The sequence below is a fragment of the Augochlora pura genome, chromosome 7 (genome assembly GCF_028453695.1).
Source record: "Augochlora pura isolate Apur16 chromosome 7, APUR_v2.2.1, whole genome shotgun sequence".
NCBI classification, from domain to species: domain Eukaryota; kingdom Metazoa; phylum Arthropoda; class Insecta; order Hymenoptera; family Halictidae; genus Augochlora; species Augochlora pura.
This window is the reverse complement of record NC_135778.1, coordinates 31210028-31229544: the sequence shown is the minus strand read 5'-3', so window position 1 is coordinate 31229544 and position 19517 is coordinate 31210028. Positions and strand designations below refer to the sequence as shown.

At 36.6% G+C, this 19517-nt stretch overlaps 1 protein-coding gene across 1 annotated transcript in view; it reads right to left on the bottom strand.

Annotated features, from left to right (window-relative positions):
- Positions 1 to 799: 799 nt before the first annotated feature.
- LOC144472023 (metabotropic glycine receptor) overlaps positions 800 to 19517 on the bottom strand; it is a 278340-nt gene continuing 259622 nt past the window's right edge. Inside the window, exons 12-13 of the mRNA XM_078184653.1 lie at positions 8653 to 8896; positions 800 to 7902 (exon numbers count right to left, since the gene is read on the bottom strand). Coding sequence (XP_078040779.1) covers positions 7592 to 7902; positions 8653 to 8896 — 555 coding nt within the window. The 3' untranslated portion in view covers positions 800 to 7591. The remainder of the gene's footprint in view (positions 7903 to 8652; positions 8897 to 19517) is intronic.

Sequence of the window (19517 nt, the reverse complement as noted above, 5' to 3'; positions counted from 1 at the left end):
GTAATTAACTAAGTAAACTAGAGTTTTAACAATTACGAGATACTATATGTTCTTAAACCAAAAATTCTATAGAACTAGCATAAATCAATAAACAAATAGATAAATTGAAAGTAATAACACGAATGAGTTACCAGACAAAATTAATGAATTTTTAACTAAAATAATGAGGTGGTACTATAATTACAATATTACTTGATGATGTCATACTTTAAAAAACTTGTATTGGACAACTAAAAATTGATAAATAACTAGATAAAGTTTATCTATTAGCACTAATAAATTACTAGACAAAACTAGTGTAGGGTTATTTGTTGTTTTATTATTACCACGGAGTCTCGTAGGATTTACCCTGAAAATAATGTCTACACTAGTAAATTGGTTAACTACAATATTGGTAAAATAGGCAGATGACTAGATGCAACAAAGTGACGAAAATTAAGATGTGATGTCGTATTTTAGAAAAATTTTACTAAAATTACTAAAAGTAAGAATACGTTAAATGATATCGCAGATTTACTAATACAAATAAATTCCTGTGTTAAAAGGCTACTGTACCTACTGGAGAAATGAAAACATCGGTGAAATGAAAAAATGACTGAACAGAGTGTATAAGTTGTTAATTAAAATACCGGAGAAACCAATGAATAACTAAACGATGCGCACAAAAACTAACGAAGTCAATAGGCAACAAAGTTTGCGAATTGTGTCGCTATATCGCTAGACGAGCCAAACGACGTAACAAATGAAACGAAATGGAATGAAACGAGGAGGATCGGTTCCAAAAGAAGACACCGTTGCGTTTCGATAATTTTCATCCGTTTATTTATTTCTTTATTTAATGACACGATCTCGCCCGGCGACGACGTAACAGTGTTACAGACAAGACGGGTCTCGGGTAAAATCGGCTCCCGTGAAACCGAGCGTCACCCTAAATCAAACCAAAAGAGACACGTAAACGCACACGCACACGCACACGCACGCATGCACACGCATACTCGGCTTAGCTACTCGATGATCGATCGAGTAACAGCGAGCATCGAATAACAATGTGTCCCCAAGCACACCATGTGACCAACAATCGCACGCATCAATTCCCGTCGCTGATATACTGTTGCATAATCATAGTGATCTCGGCTCCCGAAAACGTCTTTCTCTCGTCGAACATTCCTGCGCGTCTCGCGAAAAAAACGCGGGGAACACCCATCACCCACGAAATTATGTCCGCCGAACAAAATACTCGGCTCGCCGACATCGAATATCGATAATTCTTATTAAACCCGATGGAATCTCGACGGGAAAACAAGTCTCGTCTTATTGCACGCGAAACTGCAATCTTGAACGGAGCCGCGGCTATTTCACGTTGTTCGTGCAGACAAGCCTCGAATTTGGCAGAGCGAACGGATGCCGCGACAAAATTCCTTCCCACGGACGCGCGGCTCGTGTAATTCTCGTTTTTTTTTTTTGCATGTCCGAGAATCGAAAAGTTCGATAAAGAGTGTTCTAAAGTGTAAATTTTGCAAAATGATTCTTTTTCTTGTTTCATTTTGTTAAAGTCATGACCGTGGAATGAATTTTTGGATATGTAGAAATTTTTTAAGAACAATCGTCTATTATGCAAATTGTTTCTCTTTTATCGAAATAATGAGAACTTAATTTTGCAAAAAGGTTGTTTTACGAAATAGAATTACGAACATTACAAATGCAATTTGATTCGAGAAAAATAATGTTTACCCGAAGCAAAACTGTTTTGAAGATTTCGAAATTTCATTCTTGTATAGAATAAAATATTTTTTAAAATTTTGTACGTCATTTTTTGGCTAGTCATCGTTCTCAGAGTCGCTATTTTAATAAAAAAGGAACATAATTGTGAAATTGCAGACAAATCGAGACAAAACATCTTCTTGGATGTATCTCAATTATAAAATATATGAAAATAATGGTTTTTCAACTTGTTAACAGAATCTTATGCCAGTCCCTGTTATCATAACAAAAGACAAGTCCGATTTCAAAATTACAGAAAGGTCAAAACGAAGACATATTTTTGGATGTTTACCTCAACATCGCAAAACGTGAAAAGAATTTCTTAAATTTTACGGATCATTCTTAGCTCTTCAAAAATTTCTACCATCATTCTTTTTTCAATAAAGAATCAACTCATTCTGAAAACAGTAAAATTGCAACAAGAATGTCCTTTCCAAAAATTTAATATTTTCTGAAACTCTACATTTCTTAACTCGAAAAACCATTTTACAGTTGCTGTTTTCATAAAAAATAACTTAAAATTACATTCGACTCGGAACAGTAAGATTCTGCTGAATCATCGCGCCCACGTTTTTAAATTATCTGTAGGTCTCTATTCACCTAAAGCAAACGAAACGGCAAGTGGAACGGAGTAGAACGGACAGATTGCAAAGTGAATTACCCGTGCCGAACGCGTCGCCTTCTAATTACGAACAGAGGCCGTTGCTGCGATTCGAATTTCCCGCGCGGAAGGTCGCAGCCACGGTCCCGCTGTTTTTTCATTTTTTCCTCGAGAAAGCGAATATTGCTGGTACTCGTTACATCTAGTCGGCGTTTCCCGTTATTATAGGCGTAACGTGATCCACCCTCCAGTCCTCTGGGAGAAGAAGGGCTGCGTGATCCAGGCTCGGTATCGACGAGTTTATCTAGACCGGGGCCAATTCCGCCGGAAACCGGCGTCTTCCCTTTCCGCAGCTCGACTCTCTCTTTCCCTCGACCATCGACATTCGACTCGATTATCGGGTTTCGACGCCGCCCTGCCACGAGACCACCAAAGGCACGCTACTGTATTCGATCGAGGGGCGGAATCCGCGTGTCTCATTGTCGTAGTCTACTCTAGTTTCAAATCGTACTGTACAGGCTGTTTCAAGAGGTTGTTTTGTTTTCAACAGGCTGTTTTGTTGGCCAGATCGGGTGTCAAAGACAGCAAATTTGAAGATGTTGACCAGTGTCAGTTGACACTGTATGACTGCGTTTGGTCGAGGGCTTTGTGCAGAGTTCGATTATACAGGTCGTTTCATAGTCTATTATTTTGAGAATGTCTCAGTTCGAATGATTGTTAAGGAAAAGTATTGAAACGACGATGGTAAGGGAGTCTTCCAAAGAGAGTTTAAATATAATAACAATGGGAAATAATTTAAGTTTTTCATACTGTTTCAGGACCATCAATCGAGCAAGAAGGATGTTAAAAATTTCCCAATTTCAAAAAATAATGGCTAGACTAAATTTGGAGGGTATATTTGGATTTGGTCGAAGGCTTTGTGTTAAATTTGATTATACAAGTCGTTTCATAGTCTATTATCTTATGTGAAAATGTTGGCAGGGTGTTTTCACGAATATGCATTGAATGGATTTTGAGTATAATAGTCAGTTGGAAGTAATTAACGTGTTTTTGAGGTTGTTCCAGAACCACCTGTTGAGCAGATCGAGGATCAAAGGCACTCCCATTTAGAGAAAGGTAGGTCAGAGTAAGTTGACAGAATATGACCGGATTTGGTCGAGGATTCTGCGAAAGGTATGATTAAACAGGTCGTGTCAAAACATGGTGCTTCAGATAATTGATTAGGAAGATTTGTTAATTCGAATAAATATCGTAGAAAATATACACAGATATTGATAGAAAACCATTTCAAGATAATTTCGTTCCGTAGTATTGGAACATATCAATTGGACATTTTTTGAGCATTATACCGGCTGTCTCAGAGTGATCTGATCTGTATAAAAAATTTGAGAAATTTTCTATTCTGCATATTAGAGAAAATGTCGGCAAATAGTCAACATGGACTTTGTCCAACAGCACTTTCAATATAATGCTTACTGATCGTCATTTTAGTATTGTACAGGTCCGTTCATAGTGACTCCTTCTATCCAAATAATTCTCTAACAAAAATGATCTGCACTACATTATTATTATTCTAACTCATTCGCGAGACGGTATCGAAAAGATTATCAATGGTAATGTTTTTTAGACGAATCTTCAGTACAATATTAATTGTAAACGACTCAAGAACTCTAAATAATTTCCTACTTTAAATAAATGCGAACAAATTATTGATTGCTATTTCCTCGAAAGGGTTTTCAATACAAAGTAGATTAAAAGAGTATTGTACAGCGTTTCATTGTGTGTTAATCCGTACAATTGATTTAGTGATCTTCCTCGACTCATCGAAAACTATTTTCTAACCTCAAAATCAGCATGGGACGATTTTAAAAAGTCGAAACGGAAGAGAAGTCTGAATGATTCCTTGCGGAAAGTTTACGTTATTGTTTCGAAATTCGGCTGAACACAAGTCTGCAACAATTCCACGCGCTTTCGAGCGCACCAAATTAAGGGTAGAATCAAAATGGCAGCTGGAAACACCGACCGGACCGTGTCGTTCCCAAAACCACGGTCTTCCTTCTCCCAGAGGACGCGGGCTCCCGAGGACCGATATGCATAATTAAAATGTTTACTTAGTAAGTGGAGTCTCGAGCTGGCGTTGATGAACAGACCGGGACCAGGCTGTGTCTCCTGTAATCGGTGTCCTACCGTCAAGGATGGTATTACCGTTACAGACGAAGACGGAAAAAACTGATCGATCACGGAGTGCCGCTTGTGAACCAGCTCGTTTAATTAGAACGATAATTAATCTTCACGCAGAATTTGTCGGCCGGTTGGTTTACCGATTCGAGGAGCAGCTCGGCGACTCTCAGGTCGGCAAATGATTGACGAAGTAATTAATCGCCGTTGAAATTGAGGAACAGGATTAACCCGGGGACGATCGGAAAATCGGGAGATCTATCACGTGGGTCTGACAATCCGATTTTTATGAGGCCTTGCGGGAAGATGGATCATTTCTCTCGGCCGCGAAATACACAAATTAGCGAATGATCGGCCGCTAAGTCGTTTATTTAACAATTAGTTAAACTGTCCGGCGTACGCGTTTGTTATCAAATGAATCGATTGATATTAAATTAGCGATCGAACGATTTAAATTTGGTGAACGAATCGTTAAACCGGAATCAATAAACGCTACATCGATGAGCGTTTATGTAATCAACTTGTTGCACGTGGACCAAATTCACCTTTCAATGCGGGCGGCATTGAAAAATTCAATCATATTTTCAGTAACAATGACTTTCTAAATAACTGCTAATGATTATTCATAAACAGTCGAGATAATATTCGCCATTCATGCGGATCGACGGTATTCATTAACGGTGTCGTGTCGCGTAACGGGACGGATCGTCAAAAGGCCCGTCATTCAGCGCGCGCGATTCTCGAATAAATTCGAGATCGATAAGTGTTCCCATTGCCGGCCGTCAATGTATCTCCGTCATCATACTCATCATCATCGTCCGTTCATCAACGCCGCGCAACGAAGATTCCCCATTGTCGCGTGATCATTGTTAGGTTGTTGCACATGACCGGGATACTCGCGCATCATCGGAAATCATTATCTGCTCGTTGAAATCATGAATAAACTGTATTGCCAATTATTATTTGAAGTAAAAAGCAGTTGTCGTTTCAAGTACAATTACAAATCAATCTTTAAACTAAAGAAATGTTGACGCTCTTTTTCTTAAAATACTTCTAAGAAAATGGTAGGCTGATTATTAAATTAAACAGAATTGTGACATGATCTTTTCAAAAGAACTATACGTGTATACAATAAAATCGGAAAAAGATTTTTAAATTGGTAAAATTTTTATTTCCTTTCTTGAGAAAAGAATACTCGTTAACAATGAAATTTGTAAAACGATTTTTATATCAAATTGATTTTATTGCTCTTTTATTAAAAAAAAGAAAAAACACGTTTCCAATAAAATTATCAAAATAATTTTAAAATTTAAAGAATTCTCTCGCTCTTTTGCAAAAAAAACCATGCTCGAAATATATATTTTTAATTTTAAAATGTTACAGAATATCAACTATTTACGATGAATTTTGCGAACGAAATTAATTTACGAGGTATGTAATTTGATAATTAACGTCAGCAATTCTGGAGCGAAATATTTCCAATCGAAATTGATTTTACATTGCCAACGGTGGCAATTGTCCGAGATAATTTTTTATTCAGAACGTACAGCTATACTGGCGTTAATAGAAATATAAATACAAAATTCTTGATAATTTACTGCATAATTGTGTTTTTAGTTAATTGGAAACGTCAACGAAAATGGATCTGAAACGTCGAACACCAAATAATTCAAAATATTTGTTCGAGATGTTCCTGCGGCAATAAAAAAAAAAGCAAGTTGTCTAGAGTAGATAACGAGAACGATTATCAGAAATTCGAATATCCAGCGATTACACGAGCAATAACCGAACGCAATGCCTCCGGTTAGTCTAACGACGCACCATGATAACCTAACGCACGATCATAACAACGAAACTCGATCGTTAGTCTAGTGGCAAACTCGCGCGTCGCGTGGTTTATGTACAACGTTATTTACAGTTGGACTGATATGACGAGCGCGTGGGAGGGGCGTTCTCTCTTTCCGCCCGTCTTTCTCAGACACGCTCGATCTCGAATGGAAACGGCTTCGAACCGTTCGCGTGGCTCGCGCGAATCGCTCGCGGGAGCGCCTCTGTATTATTTACAAATCAATTTACGCTTTACGGCAGAAGACTTCGAATAAGCGGCTAGGGCGATATTTACAGAAGCTGAGCGGCCGCCCATGCGCGTCGGGGCTGATGGATGTGTCCCAGATAGAATCGAATTTTTAAATAAACAACGTCTGCGGATTTCGCGAGCACGGTCGCGCGCCGAGCAAACATCTCCGTGTGTCACTTTTGAGAAACGTTTCAACGTTCGAAAGTTTCGTTTTTCTGCAGAAGCGTCGACGGAGTTGGATTCTCCGACCAAAAGCGAATCGAAAACGTCGAACACAATTTTCTCCCAGAATGCATTCTCGCCGAGTAAATCGCGGTTGAAATTTCTGCCGACGTGCGCGCGCCGATAGGGGTGTGGCCACGACGGCCGGAATTTCAGACTCGATTTTCTCGAGAACGGTGCGTCCTCGAGGGACGGCGCGTCAAACATTTTCGACGTGATTTAAGTCGAAAAATCGTTTGATCTGCGTGCCGACCTCGAAATCCGCGATACAGTGCAACAATGACAAAGTACTTATTGGTTCGCTATGCGGGCCTGTTCAGAGTAGTCTCAAGTTGAGAGGTTCCCGTAAAAATCGGTGAAACTAGAGAAAAGGTGCAGAACTTTTCTATCTGGGACGGACCGGCGACGCAGCTCTCCGACAGGAGAGTGCATTCTCCCATCGGCTGGAAGTTTCCTCGTTCGAAGACGCGCTTCATTCTTCCGCCGAGGAAACGGGAAAACTCCGTCGCGTACTTACATATTTCCGGATGGTTTTCATATGGTTCCCCAAAGAAACCACATCCTGGGGAATTTCCTCCGACGCGGTATTGGTCCATGGGGTCATCGAGTTTTTGGGGAATCGTTCAACTATCGGCAAACGATTTTCCCAAAGGAAACTTTGGATATTTTTTCGATGAACACCTGCGCACCGACACTGACCACTTGAGTCGACTTAGAGTAGCCTAATAGGTTCACTGGACACGCTCAGGTCTCTACACCGTGACCTCCTCGGAGAACCTGGTCTTGTCGTCCAGATTGATCACTATGTCGCGCGTCCTGGCGTGGCCCGATTTGCTCTTGCTCTTCTCCCTCGGCTCCTTCTCTTCCGGCTTCGTCTCCGTACCGATGTCCTCCGTGGTCGGCCTACCGGAAGTCGACACTGCCACGTCGGCGGTCCTTGGGGTCTTCTTCGGCTCCACTGTCACCATCACCTCGCTGTCCTTCGAGGAGCTCGGCTCTTTGGTCTTGATGCCGTTCTTCTCCACGCATGACTGGCATCGTTTCTCCTCTTTTGTCTCCGTACCTGGACAGTTGAAGATTTGTTGTTTTGCAACAAATTTGTTTCGCAACATTTTCGATGCAAGAAAATGGAATTTCGAAAATTATTATACTGATATTATACTAATGTTAATAAATATTAAAACATTTCAAGGAACGACTGTTTACATTCTATCTATAAATATTCTCAGGTTGATGATTTAACACAGGTTTAATAATTATATAAACGTAATGAAATACGTAATATTATTAGTACAATAAATTAGAGCGAAATCGAGGATATTGTAGTTTTTTAATAAATTGTGAAGCGTTTATATCTATTTAGAAAAGTATAAAAATGTATTCTGAATAATATATTATTTCAGGGGCTGTTTTTGTTAATGTGGAAATAATTATGACTGAACTTATTTTAATAATTGAAATTTCTATTCAAAAAATACTGTTCTAATTTTGTGTCTACTAAGAAAGATATAAAAACTCCAATTTGTCCAACATACTTTTCTTATTTTGATTGGTTATTTAAAAATTATTATTTCAGTTTCTATTTATATCGAAAAAATGTATCAATGTGCATTTACATTAAAATTACATTTGCTGTTTACGTTAAAAGAATTATTTCAATTAATAATAGTGACAAAAGAATTACTTCATTTTGTTTTCAGGTAAAAGAACGTTTGAAATTTATGTTCAGATAAGAAATGTAATTTTGGGCGAAACCTTATGAAACAGAAAATTGCGGAATAGTATACGTTGGCGTCATTGTCTGCTGACTCACCAGCTTTCTTGTCACCGTCGACCTGGTAGGATCCGCCAACGTTCGTTTCAGCGATCGCCGTGGATCCATTTAGATCGTTCAGTCTCATGCTCGAGGAGATCGCCTGGATCGTGGACACCTGTGTTTCCGCTCGGTTTGCTGCCTCGTGCATCGCCACCAACTTGTTCACTAAATGATGGTTGCCAAGGAGAATGTTTTTTTCTTTGAGGACCTCTAATTGATTGATGAATCGACGGAACTCTTCCTGGAAATATCGAAAGAAACACGACGGATGAGGGAAAGTCCCGTACAATAATTTATCTCATCGATAAAGATAATAGTTTTATTTTATTATAGTATAATTTTTATTAATTAGTGTTTAGGATTCATTAACCTCTTAGGCACGACACGCCATTTTATAGTGACTTCCGCGGATACTTCGTGTTTTACTCAATTGTATTATTAGTTATTAAAGTAAACGATTAAAGTGAAAATTTATACGTACAATATGCTAAGAAAAGAATATATATAGCCACACCAAAATATATAAATTAAGATAAATGGCAATTTAGTTATGAAAAATTAAGGATGTTTAAATTAAATATTGATTTTGATATTCGTTGTTAAATATATTCGAATACATAATAATATAATTTATAATGATATATAATAATATCATAATACTACAGTAATAATAGAATAGTATAATTTTCATTAATTAGTATTTAGAATGTGTTAATTTAACTGGCACCTTTGATATTCGTTAAATTTATTCGAGCACATTAACATAATGAATATTATTCATTATGATTGCATTAAATTATATTGATATAATAATAGGTCAAGTGCAAATACATTTCTGATTAAATATTTCGCCACTGCGTGTAGCAATAAAATTGAATTCAATAAAATCACTGTAAAATGACTGCATGATTGATTCACAGCGGTCTTTCAATGGAAGCGGTTTTGTAATGAAGTACCATCGGGGCACAAAGAGTTAATAAAAATTCCACGAAAAGAGGAAAGCGAGTAATGGGCATTTAAATTTACAACACTATGGGACAATAGAATCTTTTCATTCTTTTCAACAAAATCGATCTGTTCCACGGACGAATAACAGTAATAATATTTATTCAAATGTACATTTCAATAAATTGCAGCAACACACCATTTGATTGTTTTCTTACTAACAATAAATAGAATCGATCGGAATAATTTTATCTATATATTAGGAGGTAAATATATATAACTGTTTTAATATCCACAATTTCTTTTGTTATGATCGTTTCAATATTCATAATTCATTCACTTATAATGGTTTCAGTATTCATAATCTTTTCATTCGTAATTGTATTAATATCTATAATTTGTTACAGTTATTTGAATACCTTTAATTCATTCGTGTATAATTGTTTTAATATTCATAACCTCTTCGTCTACAGTTACTTTAATATTCATCATTTATTCATCTACAATTTTCTAATATTTATCATTAGCTGTAAATAAATTTTACAATCCATATTAAAGAATTTTTCTTTACATTCTCATTGGCATAGATTATACAAATTCGTATACTGTTTGGTTTACTGTTAATGAATCAATGTTTATTAATATCAATAAGCAGTTCCTTCGTAAAGACTTTTATTTTGTCGTGTTCAGAGATGAATAATTGCGATTACGATATTTAGTTAGGATTCCTTTAGGGGAGGAGCCTAAACGGCTAACACCGAATCAATGTATAAATAGCTTAATCTCTCATAGAGTTCAGCCACGTGTGCCACAAAGGCGGACCAAGATGTCTGACCACCACGATTCCGTCTCCACGTCGAAAGTTTTCAGCTTCCATCAGTGATAAGGATTAAGGGGATAGTTGAAGGGGATTTGGGAATCAGCTGATGAGATTGGAGGTCCACGATCATATCTATTCGGTTCAGCTATTATAAAAGTGGACGGGATCTGCCCGCTTAAGCCTACTCTCGGGAATAGCGTCATCTATGTATAGAATGATCCAAGGAACTAGATAAAATGATACTGCATTGACAGTAATAATACAATAAACAAAAACTATCATAGAAATACTATAATAAAATATTATATCATCGGACTGTTTGGTTAACTTGTTTTCTCAACGCTATGCATTTGCGTCTATAATTTCAATTGAATAAACAACCGTAGAAAATTGATATTTTTGATTAATTATATAGAATTTTATGAGATGATATAGATACAACAATATTTCGATGTTTCCTATTCAATTATTTAGTAGATTATGTACTAGAAAATTCTGAGTAGCATTTCTCATAAAACAATGTTACGTACGGAGATTTTCTCCCGACGTTTTTCTTTCCTTCTTGAAGGCATACTCTAGATAACGTCGGCGGTAAACGCGGTCCTTTCACTCAAAAATAGAATATCTAATTTGCCGTATAGGCGCGAGGTCAAGAAGGGTCACACGTCCCCGATTCTCAGTACCATCCGCGGTATGATCTGGTCACGTAGGCCCAGTCCTCACCCTAATCTGCCGTATAGGCGCGAGTTCAAGAAAGGTCATGCGTCTCCGATTCTCAGTACCATCCGCGGTGTGATCTGGTCACGTAGGCCCGGTCCCCACTACCAAATTTTCTAGTTCAGCTGCGTATAAAAGTCAAATCGCGACGCGAGACGTAGCAAGATCGAGCCGAGTTCTCCTTCGAGCAATAGTTAACCCCCGCCGACTTGGTGCGTAAACCAAGGAGCGTGTCTTAGGACTGTCGCGAATCTTACACTACACTCACGCACTTGTAATAGACTGAAGTTGTTACATTATATTAGTTTTTACTTTTTAGTTTTTAAAAATATGATTAGAACATGTCGAATGAATGATAAAATTTTACAAATATCGTAGAGCACGAGACGAGGAAAGCGAAAGATTGCGCGACGGAACATTGAGTAATTGGCAGTAGATATCAATTGATAATTAGCAAGGACATATAATGGGCAGTCAAGGGTGAAGCTGGGTGACAACAATAACCAAATAATGAGGAATGATCGGCCGGTTAATTGGCAATTAATCGGAGACCGGGTGGAAAAATGTCGGGCGAAAATCTATGCCGAATGATTCGAGAATGATTTAACACCGCGATTCCCACGAGTGCGTCGCGTGGCCGTGTCGCATCCGGTACAGCCGTTAGCAACCGGTGAATGCGCGCGTGATTCTAAATGCAACATCATGCCCGTCACTGATTTAAACATTCCGCATAATCCGTTGGCCGTTTATAATTCTCAAAGCGGCAATTCCGTCGATAATTGAGCGCAATCGGTGGCGGTGCCTGCATACGCGACGCTCATTATTACTGACACTCGGTCGATGAATAGTCATTAAATCGCGAGGTTTCAACAATGTAGTCATCGATTCGGGGACGTCACTTTATGTTAATCGTTATCGCCTCGGTCGTCGGGAGAGGCTTTCTTTTCAATGTTTAATTTAAAACGACAATCGATAATGGGACGAGAACGGAATCCATTAACGATGGCCAATGATATTTTACATTAAAGTTGTGGCCTCTTTGTCATAAATTACGGTTAATTATAGTGTGAGTATGGTTGCAATATGTCTAGGTTAGGTTTATTATGGTTAAATATTTTTACATAGAGGTAAAATTCATTATCGTAGATTGTTTTATAAAATTTAATCGTAATTTAAAATTTCTGTTCGAATTTCTATTAAAAATTGTCTGATATCTATATTATAATTCAAATTTATAATAAAAATTCATTACAGATAACATCGTGCCTATAAAATTAATTTATTTTCTGTTAAAAATTTATTATAATTTAGATTTCTATTTACATTCCTATAAAAATTTACTACAATTAATACAAATTCATTTTAATTATCGTCGCGCGTATTTAAAATCGATTAATTCAATGTTTTATTATAGAAATCTATTATAATTTAGATTTAATCTATTTAAATATCTATAAAAATCTACTGTTAATTTAAATACAAGAAAAATTACTATAATCCAGATTGGTAATAAAAATTCATTAGAATTAAGTTTCATATTAAAAATATGAACTACTTCTAGGTATGACTAGGTATAATTTTTTAAGTTAGGTATAACTTTTGGACCAAGATAACTTTTGAGTCAATGGTTTGTGCAACTTGGGACATAAATTTCTCAAATTCTTTCTGCAAAATCTACTGGTATATACATAACCGTGCCAAAACTCCCGGAATTAAAGTTTAACAGTTTGCACTCCATTGTCCCCTCTCAGGGGACATCGTAATTCTAGTATATGACTAAACATTAAAGTTTATTAGCGATTTGCAACTATTTCTCGATGTCTACAAATTCGTATAAATTGAATATTATTATAATAATATGATATATACCATACATATACATATATAACATATACCATATAATAATATAAATGTTCATAAGCGTTGGTAGGTAACATCCATGATAGCAAGGAGTGTAAAGGGTTAATCGTACCTTGTCCTTTGTATCCTGCTTTATTGCATCTGCTTTCCATTATATTCCGCGACCTTAGTCAACCAATTAAAAAACAAATCCATTTTACATTGCCACTTACAACGTTTTCCCCCCAAAGAATTCCGTTTCGTCAGGTTGATCGATGCGAGAAATATGAGAGATTCGCAGCAACAGAGCGGGGTGGATCTCGCAAAAAGGGTGCGCGCGTTCCATCACTCGGCGCAAGTGTCGCGTGTAAATTGCATTTACGAGGCCCCGAAGGGCCGAGCTAATCGTCATCAGTCAAATGTCAGAACAGAGACTCGGCTCGACCTCTTCTTCTCTTTCTTCTCTTTCCCGCCCCCGCCCTCCCCCTCCGTTTTTTTTTCTCGTCGCGTCGAGTTCCAACGACCGTGTCTTCGAGGTCGACGCAATTTTCCAGGCTTTTTGCGATTCGCCAGTAATCTTCGGCATCCTAAAAGCCCCAGCGGATGGCATTTTTCGCGCGGGCTTTTGTCGAGGTTAATGCAACCGGGCCGAACTCTACGCTCGGGCTGGCCGAGAGTCGCCTAATCGTTCCCTCGCCGCGCCGCCCTGGATCGTTCGCGAATTCACAAATGGCTGATCACATTTTGCGGCGCGAGTAGCTCGGCCTCGCGCGGACTCCACCCCTGGAAATCCCGTTCTGCTTCGATAACTATGCCGCTTGTCAATGAACAATCGAACGTGCTTCACGTTTCATCAAATCAATTTTACAACGATCATCGCGACAACCGTGGCATTGTCACAAAAATACTGTTCGGTATTGTTATTTTATCAACTTCCACGGGGTATCCTGCATTTTATACGCTAATTGGAGTGTCATTTGCATTAATATTTAAATTATGTTAACTCGTAGGATTCGCTGCTGATGACTGTCGACATATTTCAAAAATTATCTTCTGACGATAGTTTCTACTGGATTTAAGACTGTTCAAGGATAACCGGGTCAATTTTGACCCACAGTGTTTATATTCACGCTAGCTGATTATGCATCTATGTCTCTTGTAGACATTTAAGTAGATATTTAAATTATAATAGATTTCTAATAGAAATTAATCGATTTTGTAGGAACGGTGTTAACTATAATATAATATAAATTTGAATTATAATAGAAATTATAATAGTGATATAAATATTAGACAATATCTAATAGAAAGTCGAATATATAAGCTGTCGACACATTAATGTTTTTTGAAAACTCTTTCGCTGCAAGTATAATGAAAGACTCGAAATCTAAGTGACGCGAGCGAAAGCAGTATTAAATTCGCTATTAACACATTGACTTTTTGGAAACATGTCCTTCCACAAGAAAAAAAGATGAGCTTTTCGAAAGTCTGAAATGAATGAAATCAGTATTAAAATAGCTGGTAATACATTAATCTTATTGGAAAACTCTTCTCTTTCAAGCAGAAAATTGCTTTTCTTCCACCTACGGGCGAAATGAACGGGAACGATATTAAATTCGCTATCATCACGTTGATCTTTTCGGAGAAATGCGTTCTCGCAAGAAAAGAGACCGTTGTCTTTAAAACCTAAGCGAAATGAAAGGAAACAGTATTAAATTAGTCGTTAGCACGGCGAGCTTTTTCGAGAAGTTTCCTCTCACGCGAAAAACGATGGTCGTTCTTTCGTCAACGACGAAGGTGACAGCCGGCTGGCTGAGATCCGCACCATGACAGACGATAAGATAAGAAGTGCCGCGACCTACATTCGGCCTGGTAATACGCTTATGGCATTCGCCGTGGATTTATCGGTATAAGTTTCATAGACCGTGTAACCGCCCCTTGGAAACTTCATTAGGGAGATTTGCTTCTTAAGCGGATTTTCTTTAAGGTTTGCCCTTTACAAGACCAACGAAATTAAGCAATTATTTTTAATGGCGAGGTTCCGCGATCTTTCCGTGCGCGGTACTTGCACGCCTTCCGCGATGCCGCTTCGGGCAGACTATCCGTACAACACCTTTCTTCTGTAATTGCCGCGGAAGAAAATAAAAATAAAAGAAATTAGAAACAAACGTCCATCTGTCTTTTTAGCGATTGTCACTTATCAGTCCTAAACAATGGCAAATCCTGTTTAGATTCCTTGGAAATTGGAAATTTTTCGAGGTATTTATTCGTGACTATTGTTCTAATAAAGTTCTATTTAAAGGGTTGATTCGAAATATTTCTGAAATGAAATTCGTCGTATTTATTCTAAGTATTATAGGAATAAAATTTTACTCGAAGAATTTATTCGTGATATTTTTCGAATTAAACTCCATTCAAAGAATTTATTTGAATATTTTAGGAGAAACGAGATTTTAAAAAATTCGTTTATGTTGATCAAGTCTGATGCTAATAAAAGAGTATATGATCAAGAAACCTAGAAATTAATTTTTAATTTATTGTTACTTTGTTGTTAATTTCTTCGTAATTGGTCATTAGTTAATTTGCATTGGTCGTAAATTAGCTATTAATGATGGTAAATCGATCTTCAAACTTTTTTAATTTTATTATTTAGTCTGTGTTGATAAAGTCATTAAAAAAGATGAGAAAATCGGACATAAATGTATGACTTCGAACAGAGAATGTTTTTTACCGCTTCTGAGTGCTTTCAACCATATAATGGCGGCGGCACGGTCTAGGTTAATTATGTTGCGAGTTAGAACTTTGCTATAGCCCACGCATAAATTAGATTTTCGACACTTTAGGCCAGACTTCGATTAACTCTAGATTAACCGAGACTCCAGCATACCTGTGTCGTTGTACTCTTAATAGGAGTTTGGAAAACTTGCTTTAATCTAGCCTCAGTATACTCTAAACCTCCGATTATACAGAGTGCTCACGATCGACGCTGCGATACAGTAACATAGTAAGAAACTAATTACTAGGTTATGTGCTCTCTTTAATACCATAACATTTGCGTTTGTATTATTTTTTAATATTTTGGATGGTACTTATATAATTCAAAAATTAATATAGGATTTTCTATCACTACTGTGATCAACAATTTAAAAATAACAGCGCCGTATTGTTTACATGAAAATAATTCTAAAACTTAATTTTTTTGCAGCTTCCAACGCCATTTTGGCATTTAAAAAATGAATCCAACTTGAAGCCATCTTTTCTTTTCATCTAAATAATTCCAAAAATTAATCTAGATTTAATCAAGAAATTAGTTTGTCACAATAAATAGTTTACAAGTGATTGAAGCAAGACACTCAAGTAAATAAACCTGTTGTTAGTTTCAGCGTCATCTAGGTTTCCGAGAAATGATTTGAAAACTTGATCTAACAGTTCCTACATCTCGTGGATCGTTTATTTGTGGCAACAGAAGCATGCCCAAGGGACGATTCAACACGCATGTCAGCTGATCCGCGATATCTAATACTATTAATTGTGAGCTTTGCTTTCATCGAACCCAGCTAATATGGCGTTATCGAACTCTACAGGTCGGCTGGGACGTTCCTCATCTCAGGCATTAGTATGCTCAGACCTGAATCCACGTTTCTCGCCACTCGATGTTCCCATCGCGTTCCCAGAATTCTAGACGAAATTCTGTGCGTGACTATCGGGTGCCCATGTCTGCAAGGAATCCATGAAACCGTCGCGGAACAATTGTTGCACAAATCCTGTCTTCGTAAACTGCATGCTTCGTTAATTCTTGTTTTACTATTTGTTAGATATGTATATATTTAGTTTATACACATATATGATAATATAATTATAATAACTGTATAGAACAAACGAAAGAGTTATTTCGTCAGTTATCTATCGACGGTTATTTCTTATTTTATCAATTATCAACAGTTTCATTAAACACGGTCTTGGAACAAATTCTAAAGGGTTCTCTTCTTATTGATTTATCTAATAATTTCATTGAATTTTGTAAATTTCATATAGTATTATTTATTTAATTTAAGAACAATGTACTCTATATTGTTCAGAAATTTTTTAATTTAGCATTGCATTTTAGTTCGTATTTTATATGTTAGAAGTTCATAAATTTCATTATATTGTATTTATCGTAACGTGTCGTATTTAGATAAACGAACATATTCAATGGTTTTATGGAGCTCCTTATCGAGTTTCTTAATTGGTATTTTATATTTTAATACAATTTTAATTTAGACTTTATATTTTAACAGTATCTTATTTTATATTAGTATATTATATGTATATTGTAATACCATTTTCAAATTTTAATAATATCATACTTGCATTTTATATTTTAATTGGTATTTTATATATTAATTGTTGTTGTATATTCCAGTAATTTATATTTGTAATTTGGATTTTATTTACTATTTTGTACTATAGTAACATTCTAATTCGTACCTGATATATTTAGAGTATTTTATATTTGAATATTATCTTATTTATGTATTAACTTTTAATTAATATTGTCTATTAAAATAATATTTTAATTAGTATTTTATATTATAATAGTATTTTATATTTGAGTAGTATTATGTCGATATTTTTAATTGTATTTTTAAAATTCAATTATTATTTTTGTGAAATTATAGTACGTTTACCAGAAATAATGTTGTCGCTGTGTAACATTTTATTTAAGAACGGAACATGTGGGAGCCGAGATTTCCAACAATACATCCGATTAGGTGTCTATAATGCTGTACGCGATGCTGGAACGTTAGCCTCGATTTCGTCCGAGCAATGGTAGATCTGCTTCTCTAATGTCGATATCATAATTAACGCAGCGGTCTGTGTGAAGCCTATTAATCGGCTTTTCGTACAATAGCCTTGGCGCGGTCCCGATATCTATTAATCGGTGTACGATTGTGTATGGTGGTTGAGAAGGGGGGCACGGACATATGGGGTGTCGTGTGCCAGATAGACACCATTGATTTTCAGTGACCTATTGCACTCTTATCGCGGAACCTCCACCTTACCTTCAATACGTTTGAAACTGTTTGAATTGGTGCCGATTAGATTTCACTGTAGTACTTTCTGCGTTTGTGACAAATTCACGTAATATTACACGTTCACTATCGTTTAAGTTTGCAGTTTAGTTAGATCAGTTTTATTCTCGTTTTTGTAGTCTGAACGTATTATAGTCTAAATATAGCTGTTTAAATATTTTTGCAAGAGTTCAAGTACACGTTCATCGCAAGTTGCATTCAAAATTCGATTTGTTTCTAATTTTATTTATTAATGGAAAATCATTGAAAAATGTTAATTGTTATACCCAGTAATTATTTATACAATATTTAAAACATCTTAGATTAGTATATATGACTTGTGAATTCTTTTTTCGATGATAGGTTGAGATTGCAAGACAGTGCAAAATGTTCACAGATCTCTATCGATTTAGTCTTCCATTGTATTATTATTTCAATTTCTGCAGTTTAAACGTGATCGAAACTGTTTCAATTCGCATGGATAAGATTGAAATACATAAAATTTGTTTTAATACACATAAATAAAATTGCTTCAATACTTTTGGACGAGTTAAAAATGCATGCAAACTCACACGAATGCAGCTATCTTTAAAACAACCCTAATAGTTTATTATGATTTACGTTCACGCAGTTTGAACACGTTTGACTTAATTTCAATACAAAAAAATAAAATCACCTTAATATATTCTGCGCAGTAAAAAACATTTATAAACAAAACTCGACCCACTCTTCTTTAACAGTTCATTCTAACTAATACTCCAGCAGTTTGAACATGTTTGATGATGTTTCAATAGACGTAAGCTCCGTATATTCGATCACGCCCCTTAATATCCACAGCGAATGTAAATATTACTTAATAATAATAATCACTCAACACTTTTCTATACACCTCTGCCATTTCCAATGCAAAATAACCCGAGAACCTTATCGAGAACAGCAGTTGGTGGGCGCAGGTCTAGTTATCCTAATCACTTAATAATGATAGGGAAAAATGTACGGTATTTGGAACGAACGAAATTGCAGCTGGCGATCGAAGGGAAGCATAGCCGGTATCGCGGGTTGATGAAATACACGCGAAACCATCATTAAGGACATATTTTTCGTGGGAAGCGGCCGGCACGATGGAAGTCCAAAAAAGGTCACCGCGTCTCGGAGAAGATGCGAAAGGGCGCCGGGATGAAAAGGGGTGGAAAAAGGGTGCGAATGGGTGGAAAAGAAATGGACAATGATAAATTCATACCTAAATTCTAGGACATTTAGAATTCATTGATCTGTCTGTTGTAGTTGTTTATTACATTACATTATTTCTAAATGCTTTAGTATTTTTCGTACCCAAGGTCACACGAGGGTCACGATACCGCAGTTCATCAGATTAGCTTCGATCTTAGCAATCGTGGTATAGCGATAGGAACGTGTAAATCCGTACAAAAATACACCGATAACCTTGAACTCTCCAAAAAAAAAAAATGCGATCTTTAAAAACGAAT